The sequence below is a fragment of the Perognathus longimembris genome, chromosome 6 (genome assembly GCF_023159225.1).
Source record: "Perognathus longimembris pacificus isolate PPM17 chromosome 6, ASM2315922v1, whole genome shotgun sequence".
NCBI classification, from domain to species: Eukaryota; Metazoa; Chordata; class Mammalia; order Rodentia; family Heteromyidae; genus Perognathus; species Perognathus longimembris.
Genome location: NC_063166.1, coordinates 4949000 through 4966534, shown reverse-complemented (window position 1 = coordinate 4966534; position 17535 = coordinate 4949000). Strand labels below are relative to the sequence as shown.

The 17535-nt window shown below is 50.1% G+C and overlaps 1 protein-coding gene across 2 annotated transcripts in view; it reads right to left on the bottom strand.

The window, feature by feature from the left end:
* Window positions 1-16630, bottom strand: part of Adgrf5 (adhesion G protein-coupled receptor F5) — a 65799-nt gene extending 49169 nt beyond the window's left edge. The window contains exons 1-2 of one of the 2 annotated variants that reach the window (XM_048347651.1): window positions 16401-16630; window positions 11826-11951 (exon numbers count right to left, since the gene is read on the bottom strand). In XM_048347651.1, the coding sequence (XP_048203608.1) occupies window positions 11826-11890 (65 nt within the window). In that variant the 5' untranslated portion in view covers window positions 11891-11951; window positions 16401-16630. The remainder of the gene's footprint in view (window positions 1-11825; window positions 11952-16400) is intronic. The other variant, XM_048347654.1, reaches the window with a different exon arrangement.
* Between the last annotated feature and the right edge of the window lie 905 nt (window positions 16631-17535).

The following is a 17535-nucleotide window of genomic DNA, read 5'->3' as shown; positions in this document are numbered from 1 at the left end:
CCCGTTGTCCAGCCACACACACAGCAGCGCTGAGGCTGAGTGGTCGCCCCGGAGGTTGGGACCAGAGAGTGACCTCAGCGTCCTGCCGGGACCGACCCGGTCACGCTGCCCCAGGTGACCCGGCTGAGACCCGGCTTCCCTGCGTGCAAGGGCGGATCCCAGCAGAGCCGGACGCAGGGCCCCACCCGAGCGCTAGAGCCCCGCTGTGCCCCGCTGGCTCACGCCTGGAATCACGGCCTCGCACCAGGCTGACATCGGACGGCCGAGGTTCGAAGTCAGCCCCGGCGGCAAAGTCGGTGAGACGCTTATTTCCAAGGAGCCAGCAAAAAGCTGGAATGGAGGCTGTGCTCAAGCAGTAGAGCCCCAGCCTCGAGTGAAAAACACACTAAAGCACAGGGCTAGGGCTCTAAGTTCAAGCTCCAGTTCCAGCACACACACACACACACACACAAAAAACCCCAAAAACACATAAAGGAGGAGGAGCTCCTGCCCGCTGCCCTGCCCCCGGCCCCACCCTCCTTAGAAGGCGGAGGAAAGTCAAGCTCCACGGTCCCTAAGAGAGTGGATGCAGGAGCCCAGAAGACACCAAAGCCGGTGAATTCTCACGTTCCTGATGAGAAAGGAGGTGCTATTCCCTTCCCCCTTTCTATGCTTCACACCCTCTGACTCACAGGCAACCCCTAATTCAATATAAATACTGCTATGAGTAGTAACTATACTATAAATAATATACTATATATAATATAGTAATATAGTACACATATACTTATATACCACAATGGCCTCTATATAATAATATAGTAATTGATATATTATGTGTAACAATAGCTATATTATAAATAATAACTATACAAGTAACCTAAATAATAACTAAGCTGCATTATTTAAGAAGTAAAGATAAGGGGGAAAGACTGTTATGTTCAGTACAGAGGCAAATTTTTTCCCCCAGATGTTTTCAATCTTGGGAATACATTTGAGTAAGAAAGAAGAACGTGTGCCTTCAAAACCCATTATTCCACTTGCAGGTACTGGCTCTCAGGGCTGCGTTCTGCAGATTGGGTTGGGTGAATCGTGCCTGGAGAAAGATTTTGCCAGCCCTCAGAGCGAGCTCCGGAGCAGGTGCCCCACGGAGTGTTCCGGAGTGTTCTCACACCAAGCTCACCACCTCCCTCACCATGAAAACAAAGGCAAACAAACGCTGGAACCCCGGGCAGTCCTGGCGACAGGGCTGAATTAACTGGTGATGGGCAGGTGCGGCGCGAAACTAGCCCTCTCTCCCCACGCCGCCGGGTCGACCCCTGGACTGGCTTCCGCCCGCTCTTTCCTCCACGCAGATCTCTCTTCGCGCAGTCCCTCACCCCCTCCACACTTTGGCTCAACAGCAGCTTTTTAGAAAGGTCCTTGCGCACCGCCATATTCCACATCCAGCTCTCCCGGTGCCCTCGCTCATTTTAGTATATGATGATGATGAAGGCGATGGTGAAGATTTGATGATGATGATGATGACGATGCTTCTTTGCTTTTCAGTCTCTCACTACCTAGTCCGCCTCAAACCGTGATCTTGCTGCCTTTGCCTCTGGAGCAGTTGGAATGACAAACATGTGTCTTCATGTCTGGTTCAGTCAATTATTCTCCAATGTCATGTGTTACCTCTCAACCCTACACTGTGGCTTCTCCTTTGAGTTTGTCTCCAGCTGCATTTTTCCCCCCTCACTAGAAAGTAAGCTCGCTGGGAGACCAACTCATCACAGAACAGTGTTCAACGGTGCAAAAGAACAGTGCCATTGGTACACTAGTGCCAGGGGCCACAGCTGTATAGGTATAAACAGTTACATTATGGTTCACCTTGGGACACACCCCATCTGACCTTGACAGCATAAGACGTGTTTGGGGGGGATTTTTCTTTGTTTTCTTAGCTATTTTGGGGTGTTTGTTTGTTTGGCTAATTTAGTTACACACACACACACACACACACACACACACACACTCAGATGCCAGTGAGCTCTTGACCCAGTATAGCCCACGGTGGCTCTCTTTTCGTCATTTCTATATTGATGCCAGGAAAATTCTTCTCAGCCCTGACCCGTTTGTACATGGGGAAGGAACATATAAATAATTGGACAGTTTTCTAAATGGTCTTATTGTTATTTCTTCTTATTATTTTGGTGCTTAAACTTAGGGCCTAGGCACTGTCCCTGCGCTTCTTTTTTTTTTAATATATTTTTTTTATTATTAATTGAACATAAATTATTTTACAAGGTGTTGTGCAAAGAGGGTAAAGTTACATAGTAGGGCAGTGTGTACATTTCTTGTGATATCTTACAACCTGTTTTCCTGCGCTTCTTTTGTTCAAGGCAAGTACTCTACCACTTGAATCAGAACTCGACTTCTGGGTTTGGAGGCAGTTCATTGGAGAGGAGAGCCTCATAGACTTTCCTGCCCTGGCTGGCTCCGATCTGTGATCCTCAGATCTCCGCCTTCTGAGTCAGAAGTAGGACTGCAGGCGTGAGCCACTGAGGTCCAGCCCCCTGGTCCCCGGCTTATCTTTGTGGTGTCGATTTTGGCAGAGCCCGTATGAATGGGATCGGCGGCATCCAGGCCGAGCTGCTGCCTCCCGGGCTTTATGGGTGCCCCGTGACTGCACCGGTCCTGCCCATGGGTGGACTGACCACGGGCTCCCGCTACTAGTGGCGTGGTGCACGAAAGCTGCCCACGCCTCACCTTTGGAGTAAGCAAGGCAGCGCCGACAGCTCCTTTTCTACCACTTCTTCCTCTCCAGTGCGGCCCCACACGGACTCCGGGCGGAAAGCTGCTTCCAACTCCTCTGTCTTCCCTGCCCCTTCCCGGCCCAGGGAGTCCGTGAGCTGCCTCCATGTTTAGCCTCGCTTCTCTTAGGTGACGGGTCACCAAACGGCTGCGGATGCCCAGGGCACGGGATAGGCCGCCCGCGCGTCTCCTCCGTGGTGCGCACGTCCGCGCCGCCCCGTCCCTCGCCGCCCCCCCATCGTCCTGATCTGGAGCAGTGCAGGGTGGGTGAGGGCTTCCCCCTTCCTGAGAGGGAACCCCCTGCGCTACTGCCCTGGGAAGTCACGCCTAGCTCTGGAGACGTCGGGCATCTGGTCCGCCCTCCACGCTCCAGTGGCCAATCCCAGCGCGACGCGCAGGGCGAGGCTCCAAGTTCATGGACTTCCCTAATTACATTGTTCTTCTGTTTATCAGGACCACAACACTGTGGGGCTGGGGGGTGGAAGGGGGCTGAAACCTGGTACACAAAACACAGCTCCATATCAACAATTACGCGATCATTCCACAGCCACGCCCCTCCCGCTTGCCTCGCCTGACCTGCAACACTAAATAAGGGCACAGGTCTTTTCAGTCTCCCTCCTCACACGGACACACACACAGAGGAAGACACAAATATGCAAGTGTGCACACACACACACACTCACACTTTTCTTCAGTGCAAATGAGAGTTAAGGAGGCAGCAACGGCACCATAATCCTGGACCATGAAAATATACTCCATAGTTGATACCTGGACCATGACTCTTGTTAACTCCTTCCTTGTGTTTAATCTAGCATTGTCTCATTTTCCTTCCTTCCTTCCTTCCTTCCTTCCTTCCTTCCTTCCTTCCTTCCTTCCTTCCTTCCTTCCTCCCTCTCTCCCTCCCTCCCTCCCTCCCTCCCTCCCTCCCTTCCCTCCTTTTTCTCTTTGATGGTTGGAATGGAACTCAGACCCTCACACATTCTAGGCACATGCTCTGGTTTTAGAAATTTTAGAACTTAGCCTAGCGAAAGTAAGAATTTTATTACTGACATGTTCGGCATTGAAGGATGGACCCTCATCCCATTATGCTTATAGATGCCAGGCCAAACCCCAGGGATGGGGGCACAGGACAATTCAACCAGAGCCTGGCTGTCAAGGTGCCACTGTGGGGCCAGCCTATAAGACTCTGTGGCCCAGCTGCGAGGCCTGGAAAGGGTTAAGAGGCTGGAAGACTGAGGACTCGAGCCGTGGAGGTCAATCTGTCCTAGGCAGGAGAGAAGAAGAGCTGTTTGAACGTTTAAAAACCTTGAGACATCGGCTAAGGGAATATTTACCCTATTCCCTGCCTACACCTGCAGTCACCTCCTCCTCTCATATCTACCTCAAGGAACCTCCGTCTCCTTGCTCAGACACTATAAAAACCTTGACTCCAACCCCACGCCCTAGCACAGTCTGCAAACCCGCTGGAAGGCTGTGCCCCGAGTTGTTCCTCAATAAACTGTCCTAGATAGAGCCCAGCCTGTCTCCTTCCTTTCTCCTCCACTTTCCTAACAGGCATCAGGCCATATGCTGATAACTTTTTAGAGAGGAAGTGGTACTGCAGTTTAAACTCACGGCTCCACGTTTGCTAAGCAGTCATTCTACACCCATCGCCAGACTCAGGCTCATTTTGCTCTGGTTATTTTTGAGCTATTTTGAGATACTATCTCTTCTCCCCCCCACCCCCCAAACTGGCCTGGAGTGAGATCCCTATTTAAGCTTCCTGCACAGCTTTGATGACAGGCATGCACTATCAGGCCCAACTTTCTCTGTTGAGATGGAGCCTCAAGAAGTGTTGTTGTTGTTTTTTTAATCTACTCAATTGATTATTACTATCGCTATCTCTGGAGTAGCTAGGATTATAGGCATGGGCCACCCTGCCTGTTGATCAGGTTTTCACTAAAGGCTCACTACCACTACGAAACAAGGGGAGAGAGAGAGCTGAGAGAACGGCGCAAATCCCTGTGTCCAGCAGGCATTGCCCACCTCCTCTGGGGGGACTCACCTTGCCCCCCTCCCCATCCTGATGGCTCTGTCTGGAGAGAGACACTCGATGGGGAGGAAGGAAGACATCCTTTCCCTTTCACGACTGCTCCAAGCCCCCCTTCCCTCAGGCCCCCGAAGCAAATCAGCGCGGTGTGTGGAGCTGACCTGGGGTCAGCAAGGAAACAGCGTGGGCTCCACTGGAGGCTGAAGCAGGAAGCAGGAAGCCTGGTGAGGGACAGGGGTGAAGCTGTCTGAGGACAGCCCGTCCTGTTACCTCCTGACCCTCTCCCTAATCAAGAACAAGGGCTTGGATGGCTCGCCTTGGCAGAGCAGAGCGCGGGCAGCGGTTCCCACGCTGCTCTCAAGATGAAGAGCGTTTCCCTGCTGCCCGCTGCTGCTGCTCACGCTGCACCCTCTTCCACGGGCAGGGGCTCCGTTGACACACAGGGGGACGCTGTGTCTCTGGGAGGGGTTTGCCTCTGGCTTTAAGGCTCCCAGGAGTCTAGCACCTGCAGGTTCCAGAGCATTCGGCTGCAGACCTTCACAGACGCCCTGGTTGGGGAGCTCGCTCAGAGCCTGCCCACTGGAAGCCAAATACAGCAGCCCCTACAGCATGACTGGGACACCTAAAGGTGACTCCTTATAAAGTGTCGTGGAGATGCCCGGTATCTGATCATTCCTATGGGCCCTGCTAACTCGAGATCCACTTCTGAGACAGCAGTACAGACCCTGGGATGGTGAGTGATTCAATCTCTGTCTCCTTGAAGGGGGCCAGCAGGTCAACCCCCACCCCCCACATACACACACACAGGGCACCAGGGTCTCTGGGCAGATCTGCAGGGTGAAGGCCAGAGGAGCTCCTTCCAGCTGCTGTCGTTGGGACTCGGGCTGTGTTGTTCCAGCCTTGGCCGCCCCTGTGCGTGAGACTCCTGCCTCCGTCACGGGTCCTGCCCCCTGCTCCCCTCTCCACACACCTCTTCACGTAAGGAAAGGAGATCTAGCGGCCATTTGCTCAGGTACTGACTGTCTCAGCTCTCCACTTTGAGGGTGTCCTTTCTTTTCTAACATTGGCTGCCAGGGTAACATAAGCAATGAGCAAAGAAATAAGTTCTGTTGATCAAAAACACTATGGAGGAACATAAAGTAGGATCAGGGCCATGGCTGTGTGTGTGTGTGTGTGTGTGTGTGTGTGTGTGTGTGTGTGTTGGAGATTGGCACTAAGCCTCTCTTTCCAGGTTATTGAAGTCCCCTTTCCCGCCCCTACCCCATCCCTAGGCAGCTGCCCTCTCTCAGACATCCTGCCAATGAGTTTTCCTTCTCTGTTAAGCCAAGCTGTTCGGGCCACCGAAGATCCTATGTGCCCCTCAGGGCCCGGGCACAGTGTCCTCCAATCATGACTGCCCTGGGTCCTAGCACGATCAGGAATACCAATAACCAGGCATGTTTCCAATCATGAGTGGCTTGGGACTGGTGGTATAAATCTGTGTGTCACTTTAGCCCTAGAAAGCCTGCTGAACACATTCCCATACTAACCTGCCTATTTCCGTTACCGGAATGACAGTGCTCTGGGACGATAATGACAAACGCGTTGGGCGCCTTCAGAAGCACCACCCCCTCTTTCTCTTCCTTTCTGCTGGCCTGAGACCCACCCATCATTTGCAAATCACAGCCAGGCATGGCGGCTCCGGCCCACCTCGCCGTCACTCTTGATAAGCACTTCTAGCTGGACAAGTCACGTTTGTCTTTTATTTTCTTCCCCGTCTAGGGAGGTAATGGGAATAAGAAACTCTAGATTTGCCGTCCAAACGGAAATCAAGGCTCTGGACGATGAGGTCCTCGCGGGGGGGAAAGCTCCTCTAAGCCACTGGGAAAATCTCAAAGCCGCCTCTTCTTCTCATCTTAGGAAGGAGCAGCTTGGCAGGTGAGGATCAGCATTGGGACCAAGTGACACGAGGCTCAATCCCCAGGGATGAGCATCTCCCGGGCTCCGCCCGAGACCTGGAGTCTGGGAATCTTCAACCTTACTTCAAGGGCTCCGGGTGACCCTTGTGTAAACCCAACACTGAAAGCCACACTCTGTTGCTCCAGATCCGTGTTCTCTTAGAAGATGGATCACAAGGGGCCCTCATCTAGCCCTGCAAACTCGCCTCATGCTCCCATTGCTCCCATTTTTTCCTGACCATATCAAAACAGAAGTCCCAGGAAACTCAATGCTCCTTCCTTCAAGGAGTGGCTCTCTGCTCCCTGCCATGGGAAGACGCTTGCTTACACATGATCCAAGCACTGGCTGGTGAAGGCAAGATCAGAAGCCAGCTGGGCTCTAGGGGTAAGGAGGGAAACGGGAGGATGCCGGGACTTCTGGAGAAATACAGCAGACAAACACACAACCAACTCAGTGTATTTGATGGGCTTCCACTAAAATCTCTCTGTGAAAATTAAACAGGGTGGGGAGAGCAAGTTGATGGTGTCACAGGCTTAATGAAAGTAGCTTTCCATTTATTTCCTCTGAGTACAATTGCAGTACAAATAATAATTCGGATTATTTTTAGTAACTTTCCTTTGAACTCATTGTTTCAACACTCAAACGTGACTTTCAGTAAGGGCTGAATTTTGTTTGTGAGGATGCGGGTTGGGCAGCTCCGCTTAATGGGTTTCACTGATGAACTAGTGTGAAAAGTTAGGCAGTATTAAACAATCTTCAAACATGGATTTAGCCCCATTCTTCTATATGAAATATAGAAGAAATCTGAGATAGAATCTGCTGATATGAGCAAGAACTTCTCGGTGCTTTCGGTATACTCAGAGACATGTCTGTCTACATTTTAATATGGCGTCTTAGACTCCTAGACCTGAGTAAAAAACCTTCACAGGAAATTGGTTTCTTATTATTTGGGTTTGGTGGTTGTTGTTATTATTGTTTTTTTTTTCAGCCTCCTTTGAGCTTCACTCTGATCCCTTACTCATTTGTGTGAAAAGTTGTTCATTCAGTCATTTGTCATTTTTCACAACCATCTTCTCTTAAATCTGGACTGTGAGAAGTTTGGTTTATGGTCATAACATCAAAGAAGGCAGCTACTCTTTGGGCTTTGGTTTTATCTTTTTTTTCTGTAAAGAAAGGGGGAAATTAACAGGCAAGGTCTCTTCTTCCTCTAAGTCTTCTCTTGGAGGTGATTGTGGATTGCCCAGCCTCTTCCTGACTTATCCATCAAAGAGGAAATAACAGCCCTCAGGATATTTTGGTCTTCATCTGCTGACCACCCTAAGAGGCACAGGTCTCCTGTTTACGTATTCACAGCCCATTCCACAAAGAATCAGACGCAAAGTGTTCTAGAAGGTAGAAAAACTTGCTCAAAAAGCCCCAGCTCTAAAGCCCTCCACAGGGGCAAAGTCTTGACTGGAGTGTTTGCTCTGGGTCACAAGTGACTTCCTGCTTTGCAAACAGAAGTTTCCAAGAGCCCCTTTTTAAAATCCCCAAGAACCCTACATTTTACCATATTTCAGCCTCTTGGAGACCAACGTGAACCAGAAAAATCGGAAAGACTGGGGCTGCATTATCTTAAACTCTAGAAAGATTTTAAAGTAGAGGCCACATTGATAATACAAAAGATAAGACGTTTTGTAATTCTTCCTCCCGGGATAGTTCAAATTTCAGTGTGTCCTCACGATCACCCAAATCATCTCTGCTAAACTCATGCTTTCCTCTCAGAGATGCCTGTTAAGGAGACAGGGCAGCGGCTCCAATGTGGGGGCTCAGCACCCCATGAAAGATCTGGATGCTAGATGGAAAACATGACATCAACACACACAAGAATGTGTATGCGTACAGGGATGATGAATCCGACTACGCATGTGTGACACAGAGCATGGTAAAAATCCATGGAACAATTAGCACGCCCTTTAACAAACATAAAATTACAGGAAGCTGCCTGGGGTGTAGGTAGTAAGTAGTTTGAGGGGAGCAGATGAAAAGAGACGAGCAAAGAAGGTGAATATAATCAAAATGCTTTGTGTAAAGTGTGAAAATGGAGCAAGGAACCTTGCCAAGTTCGGTTTGGGAAAGGAAAAGAAGAACCGAACGACAGAGGAGGTGACTCTGACCAAGCCGCACTGTGTACAGAGACATTAACTTATGTCCACGTATACCAATAACTGGCGCTAAAAGAAAAATGCAAATCCAACCCCAGACCCCCAGAATCCAAAGCTTATGATGGGAACTAGGAGGCCACCCCTGTAGCCAGCTCCAGGGCTGGTTCTGAAACACACACACACACACACACACACACACACACACACACGCACACGCACACGCACACGCACAATGGGGATTCAACCCAGAGCCTTGGCCATGCTAAGCCCTTGAACCCCACCCCTAACCCCAGAGTGCTTTTAAGAAATAAATCATCTATGTGGTTCCCCAAATGTATGAAGTTTGTTGTTGGTAGAGGTTCTTGTGTTATTTTGGTTACCAACTGCACTTTCCTGTGGAGAATTGACTTTGCCACAGGGCCATGCTGAGTCTTCTCTACAAATGTCTCTTGTCCACGATGTCATTTAATTTCTCACAATACTCTATAAACTCTCAAGTATTCTAATACTCTATAAATGGTTAACAGTTCTCACTTTAGAGGGGGCAGTTGGGAAAAAGTTAGACAATTTGCTGAGCCTCATTTAAAAACTATAGATTAAAAGTTAAATCAATTGAAGAATTTGAGGCAGAATCGGAACCCCAGACCCAGTTCTTACCTCTGTTCTGTACTGTGCTCCAAGACCTGACACAGTTGATACACACGGTTGTCTAAAGAATAGGACAAAGCCTAGAATATTCTTTTCCAAACCACACGGGCCAGACAACAGGTGACAGATTCACCAGGAAGAACATCTTAGCAAAAATCAATCTGGAAGGTAAAAATCACTAACCTGCGGGGTTTGGCGGCTCACGTCTGTAATCCTAGCTACTCAGGAGGCTGAGAGCCAAGCTATGATCCGCAGCCAGCCTGGTAGGGCAGACTCCTATCTCTAATTAGCTAGCAAGACGTTGGAGGTGTGGCTCAAGAAGTACAGTGTCAGCACTTGAGAGAAAAAGCCAAACAAGAACATCAGGCCATGAGTTCAAACCCTCGCGAGCATGCACGCATGCACACACACACACACACACACACACACACACACACACACACACACACACACAACCATAACTTCCCATGAGCAAGGCAGGCAGAGCCCCTTATTCCACCAGGGCAAGCCCTTGCCTAGGTTAACTGCTGGGCGTCCTCCGAGCACTGCTGCGTCGGCTGGACTTTGGACAAGTCAGCAGAGGGCTCGGAGATGGAGTCTCTCCAGTGTTGCGCTCCTTTGTGTCCAGTCCCACCTCCCCCTCCGCCCACATGCTTGTTCAATAAGCCCAGATCTGGGGCCTGCACCCGGGCAGCAATACAATGCACTCACTCCCTTCTGGTCTCTGGACCACATTTGGAAACAACCTGGCTTTGCATCTCTGATATCTTTCTTATCTCAGATCAGTACGCTGCAAAACCCCACAATAGCGAGGATGAAGAGATTAGGTTTTTCAGAACAAAGAGCAGAACCACATACTTCCTCCCAGTCGCTAACAGAGGGGGTCCACGGTGCAGAGTTTTGGGGGGTCCACTGGCCCTGCCCTTTCAGAGTCCACCTTGCCCTTCAAACTCCTGTGAGAGAGGAGGAGGGAAGAGGGACTCTCTCCTGACTCCGCATAGAGTGCTCGCCAAGATTCTCCTGCGGACAACTGGGCAAATCACTGTGCACTTGGAAAGACGAGCAGACAAGTTCAGAGATGCAACTGTGAGAAGTCTACACACCACCACTCTGGGACACACGCTTTGTGCGTGATTGCCGGCCTCCTCACCAGCACATTTGCACACATGCGTGCACACACGAGCACACGGGGTCCCGTGCAGCTGAAATCCTCAAATCTCTGTTGCTTCTTAGACAGCTGGCCATGTGATTCTTCTCTTCAATGCACAGCCAGAGGAGCCCCTGAAGGAAAAGGGTTAACAAAGGATCCCCAGTAACACCTCAACTTGTTCTTTGAGAAATAACAAAGAGAGGAAGCATAGCTCTGGTGGAAGGAAATTCTCAGGCTTCACTCTGCACATTCACAACCTGCCTGGTGAACCCCTGAGGGGTGTCCGACAACAAACACTGGCAAGCAAAACAATCTATAAAGGCATTCCTGCAGCTAGGAAATGCTTTCCTCTATCTGGGGACCTAGAGAGGCCTGCAGAGCCACCTGTTGGCAAAGACAGTGCTGTCGGTCCGCACGGAGCGGGCGACCGGTCCGTGCAACCTTCCCTTGCTCCTTTGGGCCTTTGTTTGTGCAGGGTCTGCTGGAATCCAGGCCACACACCCAACACGGGGCAGGAACGGTGTGAGACTCTAGACCTATCTGTGCTCCTCCCAGGAGATCCTCAGACACAACCCTGTGCTTGGCAGCTTGACAGAAATCTCTTCTCGTGTGTACCAATTACGGGACAACCTGGGCTGCTCTCCCTGCAGTCGCATGAAGGGAATGGCCAATGCCTGGGGGCTTAATGGTAACAACTGTAACGAGAATTGCTCAGAAGGAAGTTCAGGCCAATTAGAATACAATTGCCAAAGCGTAAGCAAACGTGGATCAGATTATTGGTGATAGTTTACATTATATATTCCTGAACTAGTAAGAGGTGACATCTACTATATCCATTTTCTTTTTTTTCTTTTTTTGTATGTGAATGAATGAAAGAAAAGTAAGAGGAAAAGTCAAAAGAAAGGTACATGAAATAAAGTAAGAGGAGAGCTCCAGGTAATTAAGGAATCTGATACCCACTCTGTGTGTGTGTGTGTGTGTGTGTGCGTGTGTGTACACACGTGTGCGTGTATGTACTATGATTTTACTGTGCTCAAAACATTCAATCTTGAGTCCTCCAAGGGCAAAGCCAACACACGCAGCATTACAGGGCTCTCAGCCAGCCAGTCAGCCCAAGGGGCAGGCTGGCCCCCTGATTGCAAGTCCTCACCTCCACATTGCCATCACGGGGCTGCTCGGGTATGTGCAGATGGGATACCCTCCATGCCTATTCATTTATTTGCATCTGGCCAGAGAGGCAGGCGACCTCCATCCTGACCCCCCAGTGCTGTGGACCCTGTCGAGAGGAGAGGTGACAGGTTCCAGAGTTCCCTCTAGGTGGGGCTGACCGAGCCTCTGCTCAGCCTCCTTCTGCCCTTTGTGCAGCAACAATGGGCGGAAACGCGGCCTTGTTAGAGGAAATTACCAGGGCCATAGTTTGGACATTAGACAGGGGTTTTGCTATGCTATACATCTAAAAATAAGCACACAAGTCTGCAAGGGTGTCTGTGGTGCTACCCTGCACTCGATCACATTTCAAAGAGATTTTTTTTTAATTGTGTTGCTTTTAAGAAGCAAGCCTAGATAAACTTGGAGAATAAACTATCTAGCATGGCTTTGTTTTCATGCAACCAGTGGCAGTACTTGTGGTACCTATTTATGTTGAAAGGACTATGGGGCTCTCTCTTATTTGCTCTCTCTCTCTCTTACAGCACCTCACAGCAAATTGGAAAAGAGAAAAGGCATGCTCTGGGGTGTACAGCACCTTTGGAAGGGGGGGGGGGGATCCCAGACAGTAGTAAGATCAACGACTTCAGAGAAGAAAACATGGAAAAAGGAAAACCCCGATGAACCTGACTCACAGTAAGCGGCCAGCCCCAGAGCGCTCCCTCTTCTCCCCTCAAAAAATCAGACACCCATCCGCAGCCCCTGCGATGGAGAGGACAGTAGGAGCATTTCATGATACTTTCAGAAGCAGATTTGCGAGGGGACACCAGCACACATCCATGTAGGAGATGAGGAAAGCAGGGACAGTGACTCGAGTCTCACCCATGTCTACCTGACTGGGCAGAAAAAAGAAAAAACTACCAAAATCTAGCCGCTCACTGTCCATGCGCTCGATCCAGGACTGAGCCACCGTCCAGCTTTAGCTACATGGCGGTTTCCAGTGAACTTTTCTCTCTTTGGTAGTCTCATTTCCTTTTCTGCTTTATCCTGGAAGTCCAACCTACTCAACTGTGGCTGCACAGATCCTATTTTACAACTATTAAAGAAGGATAAAGGATAAAGCTAGTAAAAAGTTAGCTTCCATGGCTGCAGCTTTTTTTTTCTTTTTTCTTTTTGGTGGCTCTGGTTAGAGCGCTGACATCATGAGATTCCTGGAAATGGGAAGGGACCTTGGAGGTCATCACCCCAACCGCACCCAGTCCAGGCATCCCCCTGGGAACACTCCAGTCACTAGTCTTCCCGGTGCTGGACCCCTGCCCAGAACAGGGCGTTCCCAGTGCCATGAGGTAGCTCACCCCTTCCAGACAGCTCGGACGGTGGGTAAGGCTTTCTGCACCTCGCGCTGAAGCCGGTGGGTCTACAATTCCCACCTCCTGACCGCGGCCCACAGAGCAAATGCAAATGTGTGAAGGTAGCCTACACGACCCAAGGTTCACTTCCCCCTTCCAGTGGCCCCTATACATAGAGAAGGACCGTTTTCTCACTTTGCCATCTTGGCCAGCTTCCCCTCTGAAGATAGACACAAACACACATGAGACAGAATCTGGGGGCCAGCGGGGGGTGGGGAGCTCTTCTACTTGAGCCATGCCTCCAGCTCATTTTGTTTTTAGGTTGTTTTGTTGTTGTTGTTTTTTTTCAGATAAAGAGCCCCTCTCCCCACATCTATAGCCACTGCCTAGCAGGCATTCTTTCTCATTATTGGCCACCATACCTGGCTTAGATGTTGAGATGGCATCTTCCTGAATTTTTGCCCATGCCAACCTCAAACCACAATCCTCCCAAGTAGCTGGATCATAGGTGTGAGCCTCTCTGTCCAGCTCCAGGATCTGGTATCTTTCTTGAAGCAATATATTTATCACTTTCGTTCTTTAATCTCTATAGTCTGGATACCAAAGATTAGCACATATTTCCAGAAACAAACGCCAGATGTAACAAGTTACAATTACTAGTTTATAGATATAACCAGTAAGGGGTTTAAATGGTACCCTGGCTACTATGTACCTCTGATTAGAAAAAAAAAAGAAAGAAACGTTGAAGAAAACATAGTTAAATGTGGATTCCTACACTGTCAGGTTTGTGGCAGTCCACCAGAAACCAGGTTACCATTATCTTTGTTGTTACTACTTGGGTCTATTATTAATTGATATCAGTGCGAATGTGGGCAGGTAGAAAAGACTAGCAAAGCAATGCCATTATAAGGCCCCTGTCAAAAGATGAACATGCAAAGAGTTCTCTGAGCACTAGGGAGCAAGAAAGAAACACAGATATCCAGGCAGTGCCTCTTCTGGAAGCTTCCAATGATGGAAATGCAAGAGAAGAGGGCTTGGGATTGTGAGAAGGGTTGCCTGAGAGCATCATGCTAAGCCTAGAGGTTGGGCCTGGGGAACAAATAAAGCATTCGTGTTCTCACCCCTCTCTGCACACTCAGAAGAGTGCAAGGTCTGGCCCGGACAAATGATACAATGTATCTTGCCCCAGTGTTTTTGTTCTTAGAGAAATTTAGCTAGCATAGAAATGTTAAGGAAATACCCACCGTTAGTTTGAAAGGGAGAGACCTTGCAGCTATGTTACCACAGGGACTGGCTCTATGTCTAGAAGTTTCTAGACTTTCCTCGTTTCCCTTGGGGGAGGTCCTTGTTTTGCTTCCCCTGGATACTCTCTAAGAAGTGCAAGTCACTTCTAGAAAGTTTCTCTTCTCGGTTACCTTAATTCAAGTGGGCGCTGCCCTGCTAACTACTGTAACATCTAACAGAACTCTCCACCGCATCCTACAGTCCTTCGCCACACTGCGGCTTGGGAAGCAAAGCTCCGTGTTTGGGCCACAGCTGAAGGCATGGGTATAGCGGCGGGAAGACGCTCCGATCCTGACCTTGGGGGGTGGGCCCACCCTAGGCCACCTGGCAGGGACAGGAGGCCCCTCCGAGCCCAGCACATTCGAGCCTGTGACCCCTTGGCCCGTGTGTGCCAACTGGTGTGAAGACTCCAGGTTCTTTTCGGTTTTCCTTCATGCTTCCGTAAGGAGGGGCAGCATGGAGTGGGGGAAGAAGTCTCCCACGGGGGAGGGGGGGGTGCCCAGAAGGAACTGCTGAAAGAACAAGTCCCCGCCAGTGACAAAGCACAAGAAGCAGAGCCCAGGAAATACAGACCGCAAGAGGTGTGAAGACGGAAATTCGGAAAGACAGGGCACACAGGAACTATGCAGGTGAGCCAGGTACCGTAGAGAATGCCTGTAACCCCAGCACAAGGGCGACGGAGGTAGGAGGACTGGAAATTCAAGTCCAGCCTGGACCACATAGTAAGAGGGGACCTTGTCTCAAAAGAAACAGACAGACAGGAAAAATAAAACCTTTGGTGAATAAATACATCCGGCAAACACTCCAAAACATAAAGTGCAATCTCCTTAGAAAGCTTAGAAACCAGTGATTTGGTTCCGATAAAGCAGATTCTTCAGACAATGGGGCATGCATTCACGCACGAATTCACACCATCTGAATTGCCTTTTCCCCAAAACCCTGTGGCAGAAAACATGTGTGTGTTGTGCAGGGACACACAACCCAGGGGAAATTCAATGGCAACATGAAATGATAGGCACCTGAGCTTAAGAAGCGAAGAAAGAGCAGTACATGTTTAATAATAGGTACGAAAGGGCTGCTAGCTCATGCTACTTAGTAGAGACTGTTTCTCCCCAACAGAAAGCTGGCAATGAAGACGAAATTAAAACAACAAAAATGTAAGAAACCACACCAAAAAAGAATAACAAACCAGAGGAAGATGCCTTAGGCCTTTCTCTAGATCTCAGCTGGTTCAAAATCTTGAACCCCCAATGGGGAGCACACAGGAGTGGGATCACAGAGGGGCTAGAGAAAGGACGGGCTGCCTTCCTGCCCATGGCAAGGCTCACGGAGGACACAAAATTGGCCTTCGAGTTATGCTTCCTATACACTGAATTTCAGTAATTATTCCATAGAAAATTCTAGAAAACATCCTTAGGTCCACCCAACAGAGTGCTGTGGTTGGATGCACCCATGTTTGTGAAACATCAGATTTCTTCACGTTTAGTACTTCTGTGCTCTGAACTAGATACACCTTGTTCTAGTTCTCTTAGCAAATTCCCTGCCGGGCACATGTTTAACTGGGGGAAAAACAGAAAGAGCTCACAAATAAATACTTTAAAAAAATCATGATAAAGGTCTACACTGTGGAAAAGAAAAGGCAAATGGCACACTTTCTCTCTTAGGTAGAAGTACACAGAAATGAAAATAAAAACTAATGAGATTTGGCCTCCAAAGAACATAAGCATTGTTTCCATGCTCTACGCTTGCCATGTTTATGAAAAGCAGTATAGATTCAAAGCTCCAAGGGCACCATCGCTTTCTCACTGTTTTTTCTCACAGTCCAGTAATCCAACAAAATCTCCGACAAGGAACAGGGTGGAGGCCAGGCAGCCAAAGGGGAATGATGGATCGAGCACCTTGGGTTCACATACAGCAAGAAAAAGCAAAATACTCCAGGCACCTACCTTCCTCTTCCGTAGTTTGCAGCCTCCTGAAATTTAACCCTGTCCTGATGATCTCCCCCCCCCCCGAAAAAAAAAACAACCCTCTTAAGTGAGGTGATATTTGGGGTGTCCCATCCAACCAGGCAAGCAGAGAAGGGTGGAGTTTCACAAGAGCAGCCTCCTGCCGGGGCTCCCTCCGGCTGGCACCAGTGAGGTGCGAACTGCTGGTGGAGGAACTAGCCTGGAGGAGCCAGGAACCACCCGGAGGTGGAGGGGGGGCGGGGGGGAGGACTGGGGGAACTGTAATAAGAGCTCCTCTCCACATGATTTCCTGGATTGGGTGGCCCCTGCTTTGCTCTCTCTAGGCTCCCTAGAGGAAACGCAACATGTGAACTTGTCCTCTGTCTATGGGAAAGGAAAGAGGGCCATGAAGACCCCGGGGAAGCCCAGCCGCAGGCCGGGAGCTCGGGGGTCACTGAGCTCCTCTCTCACCGAGGACTTTCTTCCTGCAGTCTCCCCGAGTGTTGAACTCCGCAGAAGTCAAGGAGGCCCGCATCCTCTCCCGCCGAGCGGAAGGGCAGGCTGGCTGTGCGCTGTACAGCAGCTGGGAGGGCCGCCAGGCGCCCTGCCCTGCCCCCAGCTCTCCCTCCTTAGAAAAGCTGGGTGGGGGGGGGGGGAATAAAGGAAAAGAAAATCTCCCCAAACCCACAGGCCCTCGGTTAGCTGTAGGCTGTGAACGATTCCCCGACGTCTGCTTCTGAAAGATGGCCGAGAGGGGGGCCTTTGGACGTGGAAAGAGGAGGTCAAGGCAAGGCGGATTCATTGGAGCACCTAGGATGCTAGCTAGCGTGGAGCGGGTGGGAGGCTCAGCCTGGTGCGCGTGTGCGTACCCCGAGGCTGGCACGGGGCCTGGGCACCGCCCAGGACGTCTTCCCTCAGAGCCAGTTCTGGCTGCCGAGGAGTCGGGACCTGCGGGCCCCCTGGGCCTGGCGTTGTCAGAGGCCTGCCCCATCCGTCCCTCAAGACCCGCATCTCCAAGGGACCACGAGAAAACTGGAAGCCGTAGAGTGCAAAGAGCTCAAGGACAGTGTGCCCAGGCTCTGAGTTCAAGCCCCAAGACCAACACAAAAAATATATATATTCCGCAATACAAAAT